Source organism: Budorcas taxicolor, chromosome 1 (genome assembly GCF_023091745.1).
Source record: "Budorcas taxicolor isolate Tak-1 chromosome 1, Takin1.1, whole genome shotgun sequence".
Lineage (NCBI taxonomy): Eukaryota > Metazoa > Chordata > Mammalia > Artiodactyla > Bovidae > Budorcas > Budorcas taxicolor.
This window is the reverse complement of record NC_068910.1, coordinates 215740249-215764886: the sequence shown is the minus strand read 5'-3', so window position 1 is coordinate 215764886 and position 24638 is coordinate 215740249. Positions and strand designations below refer to the sequence as shown.

The window sequence follows — 24638 nt, the reverse complement described above, 5'->3', positions numbered from 1 at the left end:
CCCATGGACAGTGGAGCTGGCAGGCTACAGCCCATGGGGTCACAGAGTCAGACGACTTAGAGACTAAACCACCACCAAGGTGATGAGGTCCAGGTGGACCAGCTGAGAAGGTGACCCCCTCCTGGGCCCGCTTGGCCAGCCCCTGTGGGTCAGAGTCCTGAGCTCTCCCGGGAAGAGCTGACTTGCTAGCCTCTGAATGAGAGGAGGCCCCCCTCCAAGGGAAGGACATCCCCCAACTGTCCTCTTTACCAACATGCTTCTCAGCACCAGGCATCTCATCCACCCTGAAAGTTCTGTTCTTCTTCCTGTCCCTGTTGCAAAGAACTGTCCCTCATTTGCTTTTTCATTCAACCTTTATGAGACCCCACATACATGGCAAATCAAGAGAGACCGTCTCTGTCTCCAGACTTCCTAAAGTGGTGGGAGAGGCAAATGTTCTTCAGATAATTAGATATAAATCTCTGACTGTGACAAGTGCAGGATACTGGGATTAGAATGAATGAATTGCAATCAGTGAATAAATCTTGACACATTCGAATGTAACAGCCTTAAAGTTTCTCTAAGTAAGAAGGCATACTTATTGGTTAAGTTTGTTTTTCTAACATAAATAAAAATTCATCAGTTAACACTCTCCTCTTTCTTTTAAGTAATGTAGCTCTTCTCTCTCACAATGGCTAAGTCAGTAACAGTAATAGTAATGGCAGGCATTAATTGAGCGCCTGGTGTGTGCCAGGCACTATAATCCTAAGTACCGTCTTTACCTGTGCTGATTCACTTAATCGCCTAGACAGTGGGCGCTGGGAGGACTGTCATTTTATAGATGAGCAAACTGAGGCACAGAGAGGGTGAGTCCCAGTCTGAAATTATCAACAGAACTTTCAGCATTCATCCCTTTTTAACCTCTCTTAAATTTCCTCATTAAGTAAAAAAAAAAAAAAAATTATGTTTTTGTTTATTTAACAAAGTTCCAGTGACAAACACATTATACCATTGAGCCAGTTTCCATAGGTAAAATGGCATATCCATGAGCTCTTTATTATTTAGGTGTTTTAGTAATGAACACAAATTTCATTAAAACTCGAATTATAGATTTCTTCTTATACTTTATTTGTTTTTAATTAAAGTTTCAGTTCAGTTCAGTTCAGTCACTCAGTCATGTCCGACTCTGCAACCCCATGGACTGCAGCATGCCAGGCCTCCTTGTTCAATACCAGCTCCCAGAGTTTACCCAAACTCATGCTCATTGAGTCGGGGATGCCATCCAACCATCTCATCCTCTGTCGTCCCCTTCTCCTCCTGCACTCAATCTTTCCCAGCATCAGGGCCTTTTCCAATGACTCAGCTCTTCGCATCAGGCGGCCAAAGTATATTTGATTACAATGTTGTATTAGTTTCTGCTGTGCATAAAAGTGACTCAGTTATAGACATACATACATGTGTATATATATATATATTCTTTTTCAGATTCTTTCCCATTGTGGTCGATTATAGGATATTGAATATAGTTCCCTGTACTATATAGTAGGACCTTGTTGTTTATCTACTGTATATATAATATTGTGTATCTGCTAATCCCAAACTCCTAATTTATCCCCAACCCCTTTCCCCTTTGGTAGGCATAGGTTTGCTTTCTATGTTGGTGAGTCTGTTTCTGTCTCATAAATGAGTTCATCTTTTGCTTTATTTAAGAGAGCAAAGTCAGTTTTTAGAATATAATCTTAATTATTCAAGGTTTAAATATTTAAGTATGTGTTTTACTATTTGAGTTATTAACATTTAATGATTTAGTTGTTTCCATATTTTAATGTTTAACATTTAAAATTACTTAGCCTTCTATGTACACATCATATTTTTTTTCCATTTTAATTGAGTGGTCTCATGGTAAGGCGCCTGTTCTGGCCTTTTAGGAGTGCCTCAGTGCCCTGTGTACCCCACGGAGCTGGTGTTCGCGCTGGACCAGTCCCGGAGCATCACAGAGCCCGAGTTTGTGAGGATGAAGGCGATGCTGTCCTCCCTGCTGAGTGGCCTGCGGGTCCGGGAGGACCACTGCCCCGCAGGCGCGCGCGTGGCCGTGCTGGCCTACGACTCCCACGCTAGGCTCCTCATCCGCTTCTCCGACACCTACAGGAAGGACCGACTCCTCCGAGAGATCGAGGCCCTCCCTTACGAGCGCTCCACAGCCAGCAGGGACATCGGCAAGGCCATGAGGTTTGTCTCCAGGCACGTCTTCAAGCGGATGCTCCCAGGGTCTCATGCCAGGAGAATCGCCACCTTCTTCAGTGGCGGCCCGTCCGTGGACCCCCAGACCATCACCACTGCTGGCCTGGAGTTCAGCGCCCTGGACATCATCCCGGTGGTGATCGCCTTCAATCAGGTGCCCGCCGTCCGGCGATCATTTTCGGTAAGAAGGGCCACCTGCCTCAGAAGTCTTCCCTGTCTTTCTGCCCGTGTTCAGGGGCATTTACAGGAAAGCATGGAGCTGCAAAGTGTTTGTTACTATGTACCAGGAGCATGCCAAGCCCTTGATATGCACCTTCCTGTTTAGGTCACACAAGCAGTGTGTGTGAGATGGGAATCACTGTTATTCCCATTGTGTAGATGAGAACACTGAGTCTGCAGAGTGAGTGAGTGAAAGTCGCTCAGTTGTGTCCGACTCTTTGTGACCCCATTGACTATACAGTCCATGGAATTCTGCAGGCCAGACGCTGGAGTGGGTAGCCTTTCCCTTCTCCAGGGGATCTTTGCAACCCAGGAATCGAACCCAGGTCTCCCACGTTGCAGGCAGATTCTTTACCTGCTGAGCAATGGGGGGAGCCCAAGAATACTGGAGTGGATAGCCTATCGCTTCTCCAGCGGATCTTCCCGACCCAGGATTTGAACCGGGGTCTCCTGAATTGCGGGCAGGCTCTTTTCCTGCTGAGCAACTGGGGAAGCCCAGGAATACTGGAGTGGGTAGCTTATCGCTTCTCCAGCGGATCTTCCCGACCTGGGATTTGAACTGGGGTCTCCTGCATTGTGTGGGCTCTTTACCCACTTAGCAACTGGGGAAGCCCAGGAATACTGGAGTGGGTAGCCTATCGCTTCTCCAGCTGATCTTCCCGACCTGGGATTTGAACTGGGGTCTCCTGCGTTGCATGGGCGCTTTACCCACTGAGCCACTGGGAAAGCCCAAGAATACTGGAGTGGGTAGCCTATCACTTCTCCAGCGGATGTTCCTGACCCAGGGTTTGAACCGGGGTCTCCTGCATTGCAGGCGGGCTCATTACCCGCTGAGCAACTGGGGAAGCCTGAGTCTGCAGAAGTGGGCCCATATGCCCAGGTTCACACAGCTGCCTCGTGGCGGAGTCAGGGCTTGGATCCAGGCCTCTATTCTCCAAGACTCCCTGAGTTGGCTCTGGTGTATAGATACCAAGTTGGATGGCCAAAAGACATTCAAGGATGTCACCGCGGTGGCCAGCGTGCTGGTCTCTGCTGTGTGATGGGACCCCACGGACCGAGTTTATAATGTTACCGATCGTGTAAATATCCTCCCTTTATGAAGGAAGAGTCATTCCTGTTACAGCCTCTTAGGTTGAAGTTTAAAAATCTTACCGTGTGATATTTCTATTGACACTTTATTTAGTTTTCATTCCTGAGCGCCCAGCAGCCTGTGGGATCTTACTTCCCTGACCAGGGATTGAACCCTCATCCTCAGCAGCAACAGAGTCCTGAGCTCTGGAACACCAGGAAATTCGCTGTGTAGCATTTCTAGATAAGCCACCCAGTATCACAGCGATGTCCAAAACTCTCTGTGAGTGGAGCCACTATGTCAGAGGTTCCTTAGGGAAAAAAAAGCACACCCGCTGGACCCCGCACAGCATCCTTCTGGTCATTGGTGTCCACCTGGCGAGCTGGTTTGTTCTCTATTCATGGGAGAGCCGCGAGGAGAGGCTGCAGTGCAGCCGCAAAGGGTGTTGGGAAATACAACCTGAGCCAGGAAGACAAGTGTTTGAAAATTATTTCATGGAGAGAAAGGGAAGTAAGAAGCAGCTGAGCCCCTGCCTTCAGGTGTGTGGAGGGTTATTACTGCAGAGAACTAACCAGCTGACTCCAAGAGAGCAAGCTTTCCCATCAGAGAATCTGGAAGCCACAGCAGTGGCAAACCCCGGTTTAGACTCGAGTAGGAACTTTCTGAAGGCAAGATTGGTGGATGTTGTCACCAGCCGGGTGACTAAATGTAAGTGGGCAAGACGCTGCCTTTCTCTGAGGCCTTTTCTAGGGGTGGTCACTCGCCTGGCAAGGGTGACCTCCATCTGTCCTGGAGAATCGGGATTAAGAGGCCTTTTAGAGATCCTCTCCAGCTCCCTAATATTTTCTGTGAAAGTGCTAAGCTAAGCAGATCAGAACTGAAATATAGTACTCCTCCATAAAATGGTGAAAGCGGTGCTTGTTTCCAGAAGTTGGTGCAAAGATAAAATGATGTCACTCCATGCACCAGTGCCTGGGATATAGCAACAACTCAAGAATGGTAGTTGTTAGTTTACTTAGGACTGTTATCAGTTTCTTGATAGTGAACTGAACTCCATTTAATAATATTAAAGTCTGCATTGTTAAGGAGCTGAAACTGCTGTTAGCATCCTTGAACAAACTCAGAATTACAAAAAGAAACAGGTTGGTGTATGAGACTCACAAAATAAAATGCTTGCACATTAGAAGCTGGAACCAGCCTATGCTAATGAAGTTGCTGTGAGAGGTAGTGGCTCAAAAGCTCTGTGAGTGGATACACAAAAGAAAAGTGAAAGTGAAAGTCACTCAGTCCTGCCTGACTCTTTGCAACCCCATGGCCTATATATGTATAGTCCATGGAATTCTCCAGGCCAGAATACTGGAGTGGGGAGCCTTTCCCTTCTCCAGGGGATCTTCCCAACCCAGGGATGGAACCCAGGTCTGCCACATTGCAGGCAGGTTCTTTACCAGCTGAGCCACCAGGGAAGCCCAAGAATACTGGAGCGGGTGGCCTATCCCTTCTCCAGGGGATCTTCCCAACCCAGGAATTGAACTGGGGTCTCCTGCATTGCAGGTGGATTCTTTGCCAACTGAGTTGTGAAGAAAGCCCAGAGTCCTCCTAATTCCCTGTCTTTCTTGGGAGCCCCCATTGTCCTTTGACTTTATTTAGTCACAGAAAAGGCAGCTGAATATCCTGACTCAAATAATCGATGGTACCTGTGATACAAATTTAAACAGACACAATTCCATCCTCCCACTCAAAGGTACGTGCATCGCATACAACTTAAGAATGATGTATTTTGTTGAGTTTTTCTTTTAAGCTTTGGAGGACTGACAATCCCACTTAGAGTTTCTACCCAAATCACCTAGAGACTCCTTGCTCCTTTGTTGAAGGAGTTTATCTCAAAAGAACACCAGTGGAGGTTCAAATTCTTGACAATCACCCTCATAAACCAGAGCAGTATTGGCTTCAACATCCCTTGGGTAGAAAAAGTTAAGACATTCAGACAGAAGTCAGGCTTGGTTCCAAGGTTCATTCATCCTACATATGTTGAGTGAGCAACTGAAATATACCGGGTGCCATCCGAGACCCTGGGGACACAAGAGTAAGTAGAAAACCAAAAGACCTCACCCACTAGAGGGTGGAGCTATGCAGGGTTGTCCAGAGGGCTCAGAACAAATGGATGGGAACCGAATACCGGACATCGCACAAGAGAGATGATGTTGCTACTTTCCCCTCAGCTTCTTTTTGAATTTATTTTTAATTGGAGAATAATTACACTATTGTGATGCTTTCCACCATGTAGCCACATGAATCGGCCATAAATATGTCATTTGTTAGCATTTTAGGAGCAGAGCTCAAAATTTTAATGACATGATACATTTTTATTTGGAGGCCATATTACAAAGCCATCATCTGTTTCGTAACCATTGTGACTTCTACATCTCCAGTTGTCTGAGAGTTCAGCAGAATCCAACTGAAATTCAAAACTGGTGTAGACGTGTATGGCAGGTCTCAGACACAGCTGCTCTGACAACACGGGCTCATTTCCCTGTGTTTCTGAGTGAACAGATTGTGTGATCCCCATCTTGGACATTTTTCACGATAGTGTGAAGCTGAGTGGTGAGCCATTCATTCTTCTGGAACGCAAGGCTATTTTGATTGAAAAAACTTTAACCTCAGCTTTGTTTTGTCCCAAAGGTTTTTTCTTATAATTTGTTGGGCAATTACCTCTTAATTCTGGTGAACTTTTATTCGCTGCTAAGCTAAGTCACTTTGGTCGTGTCTGACTCTGCGCAACCCCATAGACGGCAGCCCACCAGGCTCCCCTGTCCCTGGGATTCTCCAGGCAAGAACACTGGAGTGGGTTGCCATTTCCTTCCCCAATGCATGAAAGTGAAAAGTGAAAGCAAAGTCGCTCAGTCGTGTCCGACCCTCAGTGACTCCGTGGACTGCAGCCTTCCAGGTTCCTCCATCCATGGAATTTTCCAGGCAAGAGTACTGGAGTGGGGTGCCATTGCCTTCTCCGCTGCATGTGAAGAATTCTAGTGTAGAATGGGCCTCCCTTCACAATACGCTTACGAGAAATGTATCCTTTTTGGCTAGCCTTATTTTCTTTCCTTTACTCTGCTGTTTAGCATTTCCAGTGAAAGAAACATTAGATGTAATAGCTGACATCACAGATTTTTCTAGTGATGAGGCAGAGGTGAAATTGGGGGGGGTTGTGGGAAGTGGGGAACTTCAGCACTCTGAGCACCCAGGCTTTTTATTTTCTGAAGAATTTCCTTTGTTGATAGAGAATTGTCTAAAGAAAGAAGAGTACTCAGAGTATTAATTGCATCTTCTCGAATGCACACATTTTTGAAGCCCCATGATGTTGAGAAAGGAAAGAGCAAGGTATCACCCAGAACCATAGACTAAAGATCACGTTCCCACCTATGGACCACCCAAGCTGGTGCAGCTTTGAATCCACAGGATACTGAGCAATCGAAAAAGTGAACCTCACGCAGGGCGCCCAGCCTGGCACTCTGTGATGACCTAGGGTGGGGTGTTCAAGAGGGATGTGATTTATGTAGGAAATAGCTCAGCTGGAAATTCCATGACCTCCAGCTGAGCTGTTTCCTAGAGGAAATCCTAAAGGAAATAAGTCCTAAATATTCATTGGAAGGACTGATGCTGAAACTGAAACTCCAATACTTTGGCCACCTGATGCGAAGAACTGACTCGTTGGGAAAGACCCTGATACTGGGAAAGATTGAAGGCAGGAGGAGAAGGGGACGACAGAGGATGAGATGGTTGGAAGGCATCACTGACTCGATGGTGATGAGTTTGAGCAAGCTCCAGGAGTTGGTGATGGACAGGGAGGCCTGGCATGCTGCAGTCCTTGGGGTCACAAAGAGTCAGACATGACTGAGCGACTGAACTGAACTGATACATGCATGATCATGGCTGAGTTGTGTTGTTGTATGGCAGAAACCAGCACAACATTTTAAAACAATTTCCCCCAAATTAAAAATGAAAAGTGAACTGTAGGATACCTTTATTTAAAATCCCTGACTCAGCTTGGGTAATACGCTAACAGTAGTTGCTCAGTGCTGTGTGGTAGGATGAGTGATCTCTAAGACCACATCTGCCGAACTTTATTGACTAGGCGATTACTTGGGGGAGGGGGAGGGGAGAGCACAGACCCCCTGGGGTCCCCCATGTTTAAAAAAATCATGTACTAGCATCGGTGAGTAGAAAGTATGGCTCTAGGTTGACACCACCATGTTGCCCCGGGATTGAACGTGAAGCCTAAGTTATCATCTAGCTGCCACGTTTTATACACACAGAACACACACTCGAGCACCAAGGGCGGCAGTCGCTGGGTGACATGGTGAGAGCTGTGTTCTAAGGTAGGTCTGAACCCTTGATACAGAACCGCAGTCATCCAGGTAGCTCAGGCGGAGAGTGGAAGGCGGGTCTTACGTGGGGAAAGGGAAGTATAAGCTGGAAGCATCTTTGTTCCACCCTCTCCTGGGCTCACTGTCCTCATCGCTGAAACGGTGGAACTGGCTTCTGAGATTCCTTCTGGCCCAAGCGTTCTGTGACTTGCTTCCCTGCACCCTGACAGTTGGCAGGAAGAGGTGACTTTGCCCCTGTCACATGGTCTGATCCACATTCTCTGGATGTGGTTTCCTGGTCCCTGATCACAGCACAGACGAGGTCATGAAATGATTCCCCCCAGATACCTATTAAAAGCCACTAGTAATTAAAAGCCATTAATGAGTTGTTAATAATTAATAAAGACTAATTGTGTCTGCTGGTGAGTTAGGCAAGAGTCAAGACCCTGTGCACACAGGCCCCTGTTGACAAAGCATCCCCATTTGGTCCCCACCGCCCACCCCTTTTCTGCCGCCCGACCATCACAGGCTCTTCTTTAAACTGGAGAGTAGTTGACTTACAGTGTTGTGTCAGTTACTGCCATACAGCAAAGTGAATCAATTACACATTCACATATAACCCCTCTCTTTTAGGATCTTTGACCAAACAGGCCATTACAGAGTATTGGATAGCGTCCCCTGTGGTATACGGTCAGTCTGTTCAGTTGCTCAGTCCTGTCCGACTCTCTGTGACCCCATGGACTGCAGCACGCCAGGCCTCCCTGTCCATCACCAACTCCTGGAGTCCACCCAAACCCAGGACCATTGTGTCAGTGATGCCATCCAACCATCTCATCCTCTGTTGTCCCCTTCTCCTGCCTTCAATCTTTCCCAGCATCAGGGTCTTTTCCAATGAGTCAGTTCTTTGCATCAGGTGGCCAAAGTACTGGAGTTTCAGCTTCAGCATCAGTCCTTCCAGTGAACAGCCAAGACTGACCTCCTTTTGGATGGACTGTTGGATCTCCTTGCAGTCCAAGGACTCTCAAGAGTCTCCTCCAACACCACAGTTCAAAAGCATCAATTCTTCGGCACAAAGGTAGACTTCAGTGGTATCTACCTGAAACCAGTAACATGCTTTTCAGTTACGAACTCATTTTGTGTGCACACTTGCCATTTTAAAGAGTAACGTGACCATTCTGTTTCTCAGATGAGAAAACAGAGGCGTGGCTGCTTGTCCTCCAGCTAAAGGGAGAATCACTGATTTAAACCCAGGCCAGTGTTCTTAGCTGCACTGGTGTTCTGCCTCCCCGGGGCCCCTCTGAGAGGAAGGGGGCTCTTTTGCTCTCTGTAGCCCTCTGAACCATCCTGGGAGGTTCCGCAGCCCCACCCATGAAGCTCTTTTCACTTTGGCTTCTTGCAGATTGACAGCACAAGCAGATTCCAAGTCATCATTATCCCATCCGGAGCTGACTCTGCACCAGCACTCGAGGAACTCCAGCGGTGTACTTTCTGCTACGGTGAGACCCCCGGGGAGTGCGTAACTTGCTCAGGTCATTCAGCAGCACAGTGAGTCACTATCGAAAGGAGGGGCTGGCAGCGACGTGAGTGGTCTTGGGAGGGTCTCCCCGGGGCTCACCCTGCCACACAGCCTCGTCCACAGATGGAGCCTCTCAGCTCATGCACCTTCTGGGAAACAGGAATCATCTTTAGAAAACCTCAGCCTGTCTCATGGCCAACTTCCTTGTGTGGTGAAATACATTTATGAGCTTTCTAAACCTCAGATATTCACAGTCCCAAAGAAATGCTTTACGGTGGCAGTGGAAGTTGGCAGAAATGGATTTCTCACTGGAAAGAGGCTTTCTCAAAGCCCCAGATGTTAGGGATCTGAAAGATCTGTGACGCCGATTTGCCTGTGACTGCTTTACACACAGTATGTAGTTCTGCTAGAGAACTGGCCAAAACCTGCATTTGAGTGTTCTAATAATTTGAACATGCTAATAATTACAAGAGTGGGAGCCGCTGAGGTTTCTGGTGGGTGTGATAGCTAACAGCTATCAGACATTCACTATTAGCCACGCACTGTTCTGATTGCTTTATGTGAAAGTGATGGGGGTGATGACAGTTTTTAATGCTCAGGCTACTGGCTTTCATGCATTCCAAGTGCACTGCAGTACAAGTCGCTCAGTCGTGTCCGACTCTTTATGACCCCATGGACTTTACAGTCCATGGAATTCTCCAGGCCGTAATACTGGAGTGGGTAGCCTTTCCCTTCTCCAGGGGATCTTCCCACCCCAGGGATCAAACCCAGGTCTCCCGCATTGCAGGTGGATTCTTTACCAGCTGAACCACAAAGAATGAATTCCAAACACCCTTCTAATGGTTTCATTTGATCGTTATAATGGCCCTAGAATTTTTGAATGATTATTAGATCCATTTTACAGATGAGGTGAAATAATTTGCTCACAGCCAAATCAAAATCAAAAAAGCTGGTTTTAAGACACCTGCAGTTTATGAGAAACACAGATTGCATTATACGTTCCCTGGGACTCTGTACTTGGTTAAATCCTCTCCTTCTCCACGTGTGTCAATGAGATGGTCTTTCTGGCCGTATGAGTGACTCTGAGAGAGAAGCAGGATTCTCTCTTAACAACCCTCTCTTCCTGCTGTCTTGCCCTCTGCTGCCCTCTGATCATTTCCCCTAGTCCTGAGGAGCTCAGCACACTGCGGGCAGATTCTTCCCCCTCGAGTTCTCAGCTGCGGGTTTAGACTCCTCACTGACACATGCGCCCGTGTGATTTGTGGTCAGAAGTGATCCGCGTGTGTCTGGAGATAGATCTGGGCTCCATTTCTCGGCTTAGAGCCTTGTTTTGTCTCTAAGACACATAAGGGAAGGTATTTTGGCTGTTGTTTCCCACAATTAAGAAACCCCACAAAACTGAGCAAGTGGGCAGGCTGCTGTCCCTGGGTTTAAATATGTATTTATTTGTTTGGCTCTGCTGGGTCTCAGCTGCAACACACGGGATCTTTAGTTGTGACACGCGAACTCTTCGCTGCAGCATGTGGGATATAGTCCCCTGACCAGGGGCTGAAACTGGGCCCCCCTGCGTTGGGAGCTCATAAGTCTTAGCCACTGGACCATCAGGGGCGTTCCCAGAGTTTATATCTTTATTGAGTCCGTGAGCAAGACTGGAATTCTGAAGTTTGCTCCGTCCATTAAGGATCTGCACCCTGGTTATTAACCTTTCATCTAATCGCTTTTATTCATGGCTGGGCCCTTGTCTAAGTACTGGCTGTCCACATGCGTGGCTTGTCATTTCTCTTTGGTTTTTAAAGAGAAAAGTCTCTTTAATGCTCATCCTTAACCATCAACTGTTATTGAAAATGTAGGACTGCACAGTGTTGGCTCTAAGACCTCTCTAGGTGCATCTAACCCAACCATCTCATTCTATGGAACTGGGGCCCCGTGGAGGCTTGGACAGGAGCACACAGCATGTTTGTTACTGTGGACAGCCAGACCAGAGCCCAAATATCCTGACTTTCAGGCCAAGGGGCCTCCCCACCGTGCTGTACCATGTGGCCTTGCCTCAAACAGTACAACACTGACTTCATATGCAGATACTTCTAGAAATGCTGGTGTGTCCTTTGGCAAAATGATTTTATTCTCCTGCCCTCAGGCTCTTTGGTAAGATTAGAAGATTAGATGACTTCTAAGATCCTTTAATTTCCAAGTTTTTTTGGTTCCTCTGAGTATTGTGGTCAGATTCAGTAAAATGCACTCTCTGTTTTATTACTACACCTTCTTTTAAAAAATGAGATATGCACACATTAAAATGACCTCATATTTTATGAAAGCCCATTAACATGTAGTATTTATATTCATTTATTTAATAAATACATACTGAGCTTTCGACTGACAGGTATAAAATATAAGTGGTGGCTCTGTCCTTAATGTCTCTACAAAAAAAAAAAAAGACATTGAGTTATAAACCTGTAATTAAATTGAAATAAAAGATGCATTGCTTTTTTGCACTCTTATGTTTTAAGCAGATTTCTTTTCGTAATAAGGTAGTGTGTGTAGAATGACAGGGGCCCTTGGTTTTAACCTGTATATTATCAATTAGAGAGGTCATTACTTTTTATGTCATGATACAGTAAACACACATACAAGCGTGAGATCAACTGTCCAGGTCAATCTTTATAAACTTAAAATGCAGCCAAGATGAAACTTGCGTCAGTGAATGGAACTCAAAACATGGGCTGAGTATAAAATCTGTACTTTGGGGATCAGGGTGCAAACCACATACTGGGAAGTCTTCTGTTGCTGACCTCAAAGTCATCTAGTTACTATATTAACATCAAAGATCATGCAGCCTCCAAATGTCAAAATGTTTGAGGTGCTATCTTCCCTTTTTCTGTCTGTTTCTGTTTAGTAACTCTAAATGACTTTTCGGTCCACAGATGTATGCAAGCCGGACGCTTCTTGCGATCAAGCCAGACCACCCCCTGTGCAGTCTTACGTGGACGCTGCTTTCCTTCTGGACAGCTCCCGGCATGTGGGAAGCGCGGAATTTGAAGACATCCGAGGATTCTTGGGAGCACTGCTAGATCACTTCGAAGTCACCCCAGAGCCTGAGACCTCTGTCACCGGAGACCGGGTGGCCCTGTTAAGCCTCAGTCCCCCTCACTTCCTACCCAACACTCAGAGGAGCCCTGTTAGAAGTGAATTCAACCTGACCACCTACAGGAGTAAACGCCTCATGAAGAGACACGTGGAAGAATCCGTTCAGCAGCTAAGTGGAGATGCTTTTATTGGTCACGCCCTACAGTGGGCTCTGGACAATGTCTTCTCAAGGACACCCAATCTGAGAAGAAATAAAGTCATTTTTGTGATATCTGCTGGGGAAACCAGTCACTTGGACAGGGAAACCTTAAAGAAAGAATCCTTGAGGGCCAAGTGTCAAGGTTATACCCTGTTCGTGTTTTCCCTGGGGCCTTCTTGGAATGACCAGGAACTGGAAGATCTAGCCAGCTACCCTTTGGATCACCACTTGGTCCAGCTTGGCCGCATTCATAAACCTGACCACAGATACGGTGTGAAGTTTGTGAAGGCTTTTATAAGCTCAGTCAGGCGTAAGTCATAAAATCATATTCTTTCTTGCACATTTCAGCATATTTGGTATTCCCCAAAGGAGGGCTGATGAACTGACATGGATTCTTGGAAGCCTCTGTCTTCAAGGGCGCTGCAGGGTCAGAAAGGAAAATAGGGAATGAAGGATGGTGGAGGGAGGAAGCCTGTGATTTCTAAGCATTGAGTTCTCTGGCTCCTCTTTTTTATGCCTCTGGTTCCTATGGAGAAGCAGTCATAACAAACAGCTACTCACACATCTGTCTGCAGGGAGCAGCATAGTCTGGGAGTGTGAAGTCACAGCCAGGATACTAGTTACGACGTAGAAACCCTTGCCATGTAACATTATCACGCTGCCCTTTGATGGCAAGTTTGACCAGTTAACACTCCGAGAGAGAGCGAGAGAAAAATTCAACAATCCTTGGCTTTGCTTTTACAAGTTCTAAAGGCAGAGTTCGAAGTTTTAGGAGGCACCACTTTACATGTCAGAATGAAAGATGCATCCTTGCAAAACTTTCTTAGCTTTGTCCATGATTCTTTATGACGCCAGTAATTAGTGTAACTGTTGCCCATAGAAAAAGAAACGTGGGTTATATTTCTTGGCAGGAGCTTGTCTCGAAAGTAGGCAATTCATTTTGAATGCAGCAGGATGGATTCAGGGAAGGCTGACATGGTCCTGATATGGCTATGGAGGTCGAAAAGCACTGTCAGACTTCTGATCATTTTACTTTTGGAGTTCAGATAAGGGAAAGTGAACACGCAGGCTAGAGGACACCCAGTGCTGCATCCTACGTTTCAAACTTGTCACTGACATTCACCGTGAGACCAGCTAAGGCTGCAAAGACCCTAACTGGTCAGGGCCAGTGAGGTCTGAGGGGCCTTGGGGAATGGTCAGTGGGGCTGATGTCGTCTCCTCGAGCTCTCTGAGACTCTAGGTGTGAGTCTAGGACCAACGTCCCAGCATCTCCTGGGAGCTTGTGAAAAATGCGGACTCTCCCACCCCACCCCAGACGTTTTGTTCCAGAATCTGCATTTTATCAAGATCCCCAGTGATTCCTATATACATTATATGGTTTGAGAAACACTGATGCACAAGCCATATGCTCCTAGAGTAAAATTTCTGTGGGTGGGTCCTGGAAAAGAAACCAGAAAGAAGAGCTGGGAAAATGAGGGGGAAAAAATAAGTGAAGGCCAGGGGTCGTTTGGAAAGAAGAGCTCATGAGGGATTTGTAAGGGTAAAACAAAAGAGCACCTTGAAACTCAGCCCCTGAAAAGCCACGCCTCTGTGTATTAGCACTCCCCCCCACCCCCTTTCTTCTCCTCTCTGCAAACGTGTTCTGTGCTTTCTATGCGGCAACTTGCTTGTGGCTTGCAATGGTTCCAGACCCTGAATTACAAGTGTCTGCGGATCCCCAAAAAACCCATTTTCAAGGAAAAGCAGAACAGAAAACACCTTGAACGACTGAGAAATTTATCAAGAAACACTCCTGATGAGGCAAAAAGTTGAAAGGAGGTTAAGGTGGAATTTACTTCCCTGGCCCCACAAAATTCCTAGTGGTGTTTCACAGTAACTAGTCAAACTGTATGATTAGATAAATGACACCCTCACCACCACCCAGGGAAAGGGGAGGAGATGCTTTAAGAAGAATTACTTGGGGTGGGTGAGAAATATATAAAGTGCTTGTGAAGAACTATAGTCATGACACCACTTTTCTAAAGAGTATCTAGAAATGTCCAACATTTAAACTATAGCTTTCAAAGTACAAAAAGTTGAGAAGACTTTGACCTTCAGTTCAGCCGCGCAGTCGTGTCCGACTCTTAGTGACCCGATGGACTGCAGCAGGCCAGGCCTCCCTGTCCATCATCAACTCCCGGAGCTTGCTCAAACTCATGTCCATTGAGTTGGTGATCCCATCCAACCATCTCATCCTCTATCGTCTCCTCCTCCTGCCCTCAATCTTTCCCAGAATCAGGGTCTTTTCCAATGAGTCAGTTCTTAGCATTAGATGGCCAAAGTATGACTTCGACATAATCATCTTCAATCCCACATCCTGCATTCAGAGCAGGCCCCCAGACCCACATGCCCCTCTTCAATATTAACACGTCTGTAGGGGCCTCTCAGGTGGCTCAGGGGTAAAGAATCCGCCTGCCAGTGCAGGAGGTGCAGGATATGTGAGTTCGCTCCCTGGGTTGGCAAGATCCCCCGGAGGCAGAAATGGCACCCCACTCCAGTATTCTTGCCTGAAAACTCCCATGGACAGAGGACAGGCTCCAGTTCACGGGGTCACAAAGAGTCAGACATGACTGACCAAATAGGCACATGGCACATTAGGTACCTACTTTGAGCCACTGACTGTTCAGGGATGGGGTATCAAGCAGGGACCCACAACCCTGTTTGTTTGGGACCGAACAGATCTGGTCCCAACCCTCCCAGGCATGCGCATCCAGCTCCCTAAGTAACTCCTGTTTATCACGCTACTGTGACAGAATTGGATACCAGACACAGCTCACCTCAGAATAGACATATTTTCTAAGGAAAACTACTACTGACCAAAACTATTGCTGATACTTGGAGTGAAGACAGATAACTAAACATCAGATGCACATAGAGGAAGCAGCCCAGGCTTGGCCGTCCAGTCTAGAAGCACACAGCCCAGTCTGCAACAGCAGCTCAGGAGATGGTGCTGGGTCACAGCCCAGGACCAGCTTGCAACTTAGGGTGACCCAGGATCACCAGGAAGAGGTTTAATCATGTTTAACATACAATTAAATCAAAGGTGTCAAGGAAATAAAGCGTGCATTTTTTAAAGTTTCTCATCAAAAAAGGCTTTTTCATGTTTTAAATGGTATTGGAAGAAGCATGCTTTAATATTATGAAAAAATAATATATTTCAGATGAAATGAATCATAATGAATTAAACCCCAAATGGACCAGGGTTACTGTTGTTGTTAATGATACAGAGAACATAAAGGGAATATTCTTTTCCCTTTGCAATTTGGGATTTCAAAGGAGCAAATAAAAAATAACTATTCTGATTAGTTCAGGTCAGTTAGAGGCCAGACTCTTAGGATGGGCTCATGATTTCTCCTCTAATGTTTAATGGACTTTGGCAGCTAAGAGCATCTTATTGAAAAGTAAGTTGAATTCTCTACTTACACATTTGGCTGTCGTGAATTTTCTCAGCCTAGTTTTAGAGAGTCCGGTGAGAAATTGGCTTCATCTCATGTGGACTCATGTGTCTTTCTTTCATGGATGTGGAGTACAGTGATGTGACCCTTTGCACGCAAAGCAGATTGCTGTCATGTTAATTGCTGTGAATAAGAGTCTCCTCACAGATTTCTTTTTCTTCCTAGGTGCAATCAACAAATATCCACCAATAAATATCAAAGCAAAGTGCAACAGACTCAGCTCTACAGAGCCACAGCAGCCCCCACTCCAGTTTGTGCGAAGGTATTCACCTGCTTGGTATTTACTTGAACAATGAATGTGCCACCCTCTTCCCCCTCCTTTTCTCCTTCTTCCTCTATGCTATTTGGACAAAATATATCACTATGTGATAATAAGATAGAAGTTGAGGGAACAAGAGATAATAAAAAATGCCAGGTCGATCTGAAAACAGAGTTTTTTAAAATAGAAAATCTAATTGTCGAACTAAAACAACCAATGGGACACCCCAGTGGCAATGAGCACACCGAATAACCAGATCTTGGTTTCTAAGTATCATTCCCATTGAAAGGAATCAGGGTTTCTTCTAGAAACAACTAATCCTAGGTTGCAACAGGGAAAGTACAAGGTGAGCCTGGAACATTCATTATGCCTGAAAGCAAGAAAGTAGCAAAAAAATTTAAAAAGATAAATAACAGTCATGTCAAAAGGGCAAATGAGTTGTCTTGAAAGGGTTTACCACTGGCAGGATTTTGGACTATTTGAACATCAGAAAGAATAATGCTGGTCATGGATTACAGCACTGAATTTTAAAAATCTGCAGCTCTATGTAGAGACCCAAAAAGAGAGGAGGGGAGGAAATGTTCTTTTCTTACACAAGTATGCTAGCTAATAAATGCAGAAGAAGTGGTAGAATGAGAAAACCACGAGTTTGTAATCCCTGCTGTAATAACTGAGTCAGGCAAGAATCAAGGAATGCTAAACCCAGCCCCAGAGAAGCCTTCCCACACTTAACTAATTACAGACAAGGAAGGTACCCTTTCCTGCTGAGGTCTGGCCACACCCACTGTAACCAGGATCTGATACTATGAATCTCCTGAGGGGAGGCAGGGGAGACACAGTATCAAATGTGGGATTCTGGCTGGAGAGCTTTGACCCAAGTCAAATAATCAGGAAACCATGGGACAATCCCAGAATGTGGACCGTCCTTCAAAACAGCCGACCTGTATTCTTTCCAGGTGTCAACATCATGAACAGCAGAGGGATGTGGAGTAATGTCCTAGAATGGGAGAGACTGCAGACAAAATGGCCAAGTGGGGTGGTTGGATCCTAGAGCAGGGAAATAAAAAAAAGCCTATATTAATGACATTTGGAGAAATGCCAAACCATTCCAATATTCTTGCCAAGAGAAACCTGTGGACAGAGAAGCCTGTCAGGCTACAGTCCATGGGGTCACTAAGAGTTGGACACAACTGAGTGGCTGAGCACACACAACAACATTTAGGGGATAACTGGGGAACTTTAGTATGAAAATATATTGGGTGGTTTAATTCATGTGAATTTACTTATGCATGGTGATAATTATGTTTGTATAAGAGAATGTCTGTTCTTGAGAGAGGTATGTTGGAGAGTATTTAAGAGTAACATGCATGATGGCTACAACCTACTTTTCGATGGTTTCATAAAAAGAAGCAAAGTGTGTGTGTATGCATATATAAGCATATATGCATATATATATATATATATATACACATATGTGTGTAAGGAGTATGACAAGGCTGTATATTGTCACCCTGCTTATTTAACTTCTGCACAGAGTACATCATGCAAAATACCAGACGATGATCACAAGCAAGAATCAAGATTGCTGGGAAAAATATCAACAACCTCATATAGAAAGTTAATAATGATTCTCATGGCAGAAAGTGAAGAGGAACTAAAAAGCCTCTTGATGAAAGTGAAAGAGGAGAGTGAAAAAGTTGGCTTAAAGCTCAACATTCAGAAAACTAAGATCATGGCATCTGGTCCCATCACTTCATGGCAAACAGATGGGGAAACAGTATCAGACTTTATTTTTTTGGGCCCCAAAGTCACTGCAGATGGTGATTGCAGCCATGAAATTAAAAGACGCTTATTCCTTGGAAGGAAAGTTATGACCAACCTAGATAGCATATTCAAAAGCAGAGACATTAGTTTGCTGACTAAGGTCCGTCTAGTCAAGGCTATGGTTTTTCCAGTGGTCATGTATGGATGTGAGAGTTGGACTGTGAAGAAGGCTGAGCGCTGAAGAATTGATGCTTTTGAACTGTGGTGTTGGAGAAGACTCTTGAGAGTCCCTTGGACTGCAAGGAGATCCAACCAGTCCATCCTAAGGGAGATCAGTCTTGGGTGTTCATTGAAAGGACTGATGCTGAAGCTGAAACTCCAGTACTTTGGCCACCTCATGCGAAGAGTTGACTCATTGGAAAAGACCCTGATGCTGGGAGGGACTGGGGGCAGGAGGAGAAAGGGATGAGAGAGGATGAGATGGCTGGATGGCATCACCGACTCAATGGACATGAGTTTGAGTGAACTCCAGGAGTTGGTGATGGATAGGGAGGCCTGATGTGCTGCAGCTCATGGGGTCACAAAGAGTCGGACACAACTGAGCGACTGAACTGAACTGAACTGATGTTTGTTCCAGTAGTCGTGTGCAGATGTGAGAGTTGGACCACAAAGAAGGCTGAGCACCAAAGAATCGATGCTTTTAAACTATGGTGCTGAAAAGATTGTTGAGAGTCCCGTGGACAGCAGGGAGATCAGTCAATCCTAAAGGAAATCAACCCTGAATATTCTTTGGAAGGTCTGTTGCTGAAGCTCCAATACTTTGGCCACTTGATGTGAAAGCTGACTCATTGGAAAAGACTCTGATGCTGGGAAAGACTGAGGGCAGGAGGAGAAGGGGGCGGTAGAGGATGAGATTGTTAGATAGCATCACCGAATCAATGGTCATGAATTTGAGCAAACTCTAGGAGATAGTGGAGGACATGGTATAGTCCATGGGGTCACAAAGAGTCAGACACAACTTAGCAAGTGAATAACAACCAAATGTGTATGTGTGTACGCACACAAGGTCACAAGGTGATAATAGGTAGGAAAACCATTTAGATGAAAGATATATTGGTATTTATGTTCTCTTTTCAACATTCTACAAATTTGACCATTTTCAAAATAAAAAGATAACTTATAAAATTCAATGGCTGGATTAAACAGAGCAATAGACACATCTGAAGAGAAACATAAAGAACTGGAAAATAAAGCTAAAGAAATTGTTCAAAATGCAGCAGGTGAAACCATCACAGCGAGAAGCCTCCAGTGACGAGCAGCCCCTGCTTGCCGCAGCCAGGGAAAGCCTACTCAACAAAGACCCAGCATAGCCAAAAAAAGAAAATCATATAAAAAAGAACTTATGACAGACATGAATTAAAAGATTTTTTTTTAAATGCAAGGTATAACAGGCAGGATAAATAGAAAAAGAAATATCGGTTAGAATGGTGCAGGGAATGCAGAACTCCAGGAAGAAGAAAAGTTCAAAGCAGCCAGAAAGAGCAGACCCACAGAGAAACTAGAAGTAGGCTGACAGCTGAATAACCGGTCGCAGCGGTGGAAGCCACAAAACAATCGAGAAGCTTCCACATAATGGAAGGAAATTTTTGCCAGCTTAGAAAAACTGCCTTTCTGTATTTTTAACAGAAAGGAAACAAGTTGTACTACGACTGTAAATGTGTGTTGCTAAATATTCACTGTTTATCAACAGACATGAGAAAAGATACTGAACAATGCAATTATCTTTTAGTTATTAAAAAATGAAGCCTTGAGCTTCAGTGCAGTGAGGGAAAATGGAATGAAAACAAACAATATGATATTTTTAAAATAAAAACGCAAGAAAGGAAGAAACAGAAGTATTAAGACAGCAGAATCCAGCCCATTTCTACATGTCAGCAATCATAACATGAATGTACAGACTAAGCGCGCCAGTTACAGTTAGTAGATTTAAGAAAGCAAAATAAAATCCAGCTATACCCGTTTTGAAGATGAGGACAAGCTACAAGATAAGGGCATGGGAAATTGGAAAGTAAACTTATGGAAAAAAGTATAGTAGGCAAATATTTTAAAAAGAAAACTGGAATAGCTTTATATCCAATAAAATATACTTAATTTTATTAATTGAAGTATAGTTGATTTACAATGCAGTGTTAGTTTCTAAGTGAAGTTAAGTCAGATAAAATATACTTCTACATAAAACCATTTTGTATGGATAGAGTACATGATCACTACATGATGACAAAGTTTAATTCATGATGAAGATATAACAATTCTAAATTTATATGAGGGGTTTTCCCTGGTGGTTCAGACGGTAAAGAGTCTGCCTGCAATGCAAGAGACCTGGGTTCAATCCCTGTGTCTGGGAGATCCCCTGGAGAAGGAAATGGCAACCCACTCCAGTATTCTTGCCTGGAAAATCCCACGGACGGAGGAGCCTGGCGGGCTACAGTCCATGGGGTCGCATAGTGAGACACAACTAAGTGATTATAACACTTTCATCAAGTAATACTGAAATATACAAAGTGAAAATTGAAAAAGGAGTAGTTGCCATGAAAATATCATCAGAGTTGGAGATTTTAGTACATCAGTTTGAATAGTTAGGTCAAGCAGACAAAAATTAAAGTGATTTAATCATAAGTAACAAGCTTGAATAGACTCATATAGAATTCTGCACAGAAAAATGAGACATTCTTCTGAACAAATGGAATGTTAACGGCTCTCCATCAGGGCAGAGGGTGTACAGATATCTATTGTGCAGTTTTATTTATAAAGCAACTATCAACAAATCTCTAAGAACTGGCTTCATACAGTCCAAATTGATCACAATCAAATTAGAAATTCATACATGCAATATTTTCACAGTCCATATGTTTTTAAATTAAAATCACATTTCTAAATAACTAATGAAAAAATTCATAATAAAACTTAGAAATATTGTTAGAACTACATAATAATCAAAAATACTACATGCCAAAATTTGTGGGATGCTTGCTTCAGAATTCATACTTCAGCAAAGTTCATAGTTTTAATTCTTGTTAGGGAAATGTCTTTACATACAATGTGATATTAATTTCACTGTACCACACAATGATTCAACATTTATGTACGTTACTAGATGATCACCATGGTAAGTCTAGCTATTCTCCGTCACCACTTACAATTTTAACAATATTACTGACTATATCCCGTATTCTGTATGTTGCATCCCCATGACTTCTTTTTTATTTTATAACTAGAGGGGTTTGTGCCTCTTAATCCCCTTCACCTGTTTGGCCCATCTTCCCACACACCCTCCTGTCTAGCAAGGATTCATCAACTTCGTGTTGATGAATCTGTTTCTGGGTTTTTGGTTCATTTGCTTTGCTTTTTAGCTTCCACGTGTAAGTGAAATCATATGGTCTTTGCCTTTCTCTGTCTGACATATTACACTTAGCATAATACTCTCTAGGTCCACCCATGTTACAAATGGCACGATTTCTCTTTTTTCATGGCTGAGTAATATTCCATTGTGTATAAATTCCACATCTTTATCCATTCATCTGTCGATGGACACTTAGGTTGCTTCCATATCTTAGGTATCGTAAATAGTGCTTCAGTGAGCATACATACACCTTTTCAAATTAGTGTTTTCATCTTCTTCAGGAAAATACCCAAAAGTACAATTGCTGGATCACGTGAGGGTTCTATTTTTAATTTTTTGAGGAACCTCCATATACTTTTCCATGGTATGTTAGGGAATCTTTTAAACTCTAAAAGCTAATGAGCCAGACATTGCTCGTAAGATGTAATAGAAAATATATACTAAAAAAATTAAATAACAAGATTCCACTATATAGCACAAAGAACTATATTCAGTGAAAGTTGCTCAGTCATGTCTGACTCTTTGCAACCCCATGGACTATATAGTCCATGGAATTCTCCAGGCCAGAATACTGGAGTGGGTATCCTTTCCCTTCTCTAGGGATCTTCCCAACCCAGGAACCGAACCCAGGTCTCCCACATTGCAGGTGGATTCTTTACCAGTGAGCCACAGGGAAGCCCATTCAATACCCTATGATATTCATAATGGAAAGGAATATTATTTAAATATTATGTTGAATATTTAAAAAAGAATGTGTATACATATATATGTGTGTGTGTAACTAAATCACTTTGCTCTATGCCAGAAATTAACACAACATTGTAAATCAACTATATTTCAATTAAAAACTTTTAAAATACTTCAGTAAAAAAATACTTCAATAAGAAAACAGAAACTAACACAACATTGTAAATTAACTATACTTCAATTTTTTTAAAGATGTAAAAATATAATTAAAAATAATTTTAAAACATTTTTTAAGTGTTATAGGATAAAAACAGAAATACTCAAAGAATGGAATGAGAGTAGAACATACTTTTAAAAGTATCTTAATTTAAAAAATTGTCAGCAACAAAGGCAAAAGTTAGTTATTTTAAAACAATAATGTATATATATAGATCATATCATTTGCATGTACGAATATTACTTATTTTTTTAATTAGAAATAATTGAAATCAAGCAGTTAGAGAGTGTCTCTTTTGTTTCAGTGTAAACCACACTGTACTAACACACACATCCCCCACGTACAGCTGAAGTCAGAGTGCCCCAGGGTGAGGCTGAGGCAGGCGCCTCAGCCTGTGGCTTCTCGATGTGCGGAGGGCGTGTCCCTGTGCGGTGATGGGTCGGAGAGCCCTCCTGATCCAGCTCCAGAAGCTGCAAGAAGCTTCTGCCTGGAGGCTCCTCACCTTGCTGGGAGGCAGGGGAACTGTCCAGCAGCAAACGCTTCTGAAATCAGGTTCAGTAAGCCGGCACGGCCAGTCCGGGAGGGGCAGGGCTCCCCCTGCCGCGGCATCTGTCAGTGCGGAAAGGGCCCTCGAGTTTGCATGTGCACCAGGCTTCATATATTATAGATAACTGCAAAGCACACGCGGGAGCCAGCCTATCAAAATTAAAGACGTTCTTGGAAAACCTTCCCACCCTGCATTTCCTCCCGCTTCTGCACTTTGCCCTAAGATATACTCAGTTCAGTTCAGCCGCTCAGTCATGTCCAACTCTCTGCAACCCCATGGACTGCAGCACGCCAGGCCTCCCTGTCCATCACCAACTCCCGGAGCTTGCTCAAACTCATGTCCATTGAGTCGGTGATGCCATCCAACCATCTCATCCTCTGTCGTCCCCTGCTCGGATTCTCCTGCATACCTGGAAGGGTGAGATGTCAGGAAATGCTGGGGTGTATGGAGGAGACGAATCCACACTGCCGTCAGTGATTCTCTGACAGCGTATTCAACCAAGACTCCCCCGGTGTTTCCTAAGTCATCAAAGGCCGTAATAAAAGGTAACAAGCCACGTGGCTGCTTTTGAAACTTCCTGCCTGAGCCTTTCATGAACTGGGCACACGCGACTAAGGGAGACAAGAATGCCTGGCAGCAAGAGGTGTGGCCACCAGGATGATTTCCTTCATCCTCAGAATGACTTGCATGAGAAGTAGGTCATTCCACTGTCAGATTCTGAGAAATACAGACAGAAGCTGGTTCTTCTCCAAAGGTTGTGGGGTGGGGTGGGGCACATTGAACCAAATCACAAGCAACCAAGGAAACATGCCCATGAGGGAGAGATTGCAAGGCAGCCTCTACATAAGCACCTACATCCACTCAGACAATAAAAGACCGGAAGCCACCTGCCTATTCATCTAGGCAGGCAAGCACTCCTGCCAGACTTGGAAGCGATGGCAGGCCAGAGCCAGAACAATCGAACTGCTGAAATGGGCACGGTTACCAGTGCCATGTCAATACACATCTGTTGTAATTCTAATTTCCAACGTGTGTTTTCTAGATGCACAACATGTGTAAGATGAAAAGAATTCTTGAAATGAAAGCCATCTCGTCTGCATTTTCCACACCACTGCATCCAGTCAACTAATAAATGCAGCTTGACTGATTCCTGGTTTTCTGCATAGTTGACGGAATCTGTGGTCACAGGGGAATGAAATCTGCAATTAGCCCCACCCATTTTTCTTTCCCAAGTTTTCCTGGAGCTGGGCACAACTGCAGAATGAATGGACAGTATTTCATTCTTGATTCTTCCTCTTGACTATATGCTGTTGAAATTACCCATCAACAAAGAAGTATCTGGACAACATAGAAATGAGAGAAAGAAAATCAGAAAGTCTCTATGATTCCTGGAATAATAAAAGGATTCTTATCGAGTGCTTAGCCAATTACAAACTGCACGCATGATACAGTGGAAAAGATGGAAGATTCAGAGATACAGCGTTTATTATGTTCAACCCTATTAATAATAAAAATATTTGAGGGGGGAAAGTGGCATCACAATGCTATAGAAGGAATTTAACTTTTTCTTAACAAAGAGGGAGGAGGAAGACAAAGACAACT

General features: G+C 44.2%; 1 protein-coding gene across 1 annotated transcript in view; it reads left to right on the top strand.

Moving 5' to 3' along the window:
- Nucleotides 1-24638, top strand: part of COL6A6 (collagen type VI alpha 6 chain) — a 119129-nt gene that overhangs the window by 91752 nt on the left and 2739 nt on the right. Inside the window, 4 exon segments of the mRNA XM_052642887.1 lie at nt 1908-2401; nt 9269-9365; nt 12307-12978; nt 16328-16424. Of these exon segments, the coding sequence (XP_052498847.1) occupies nt 1908-2401; nt 9269-9365; nt 12307-12978; nt 16328-16424 (1360 nt within the window).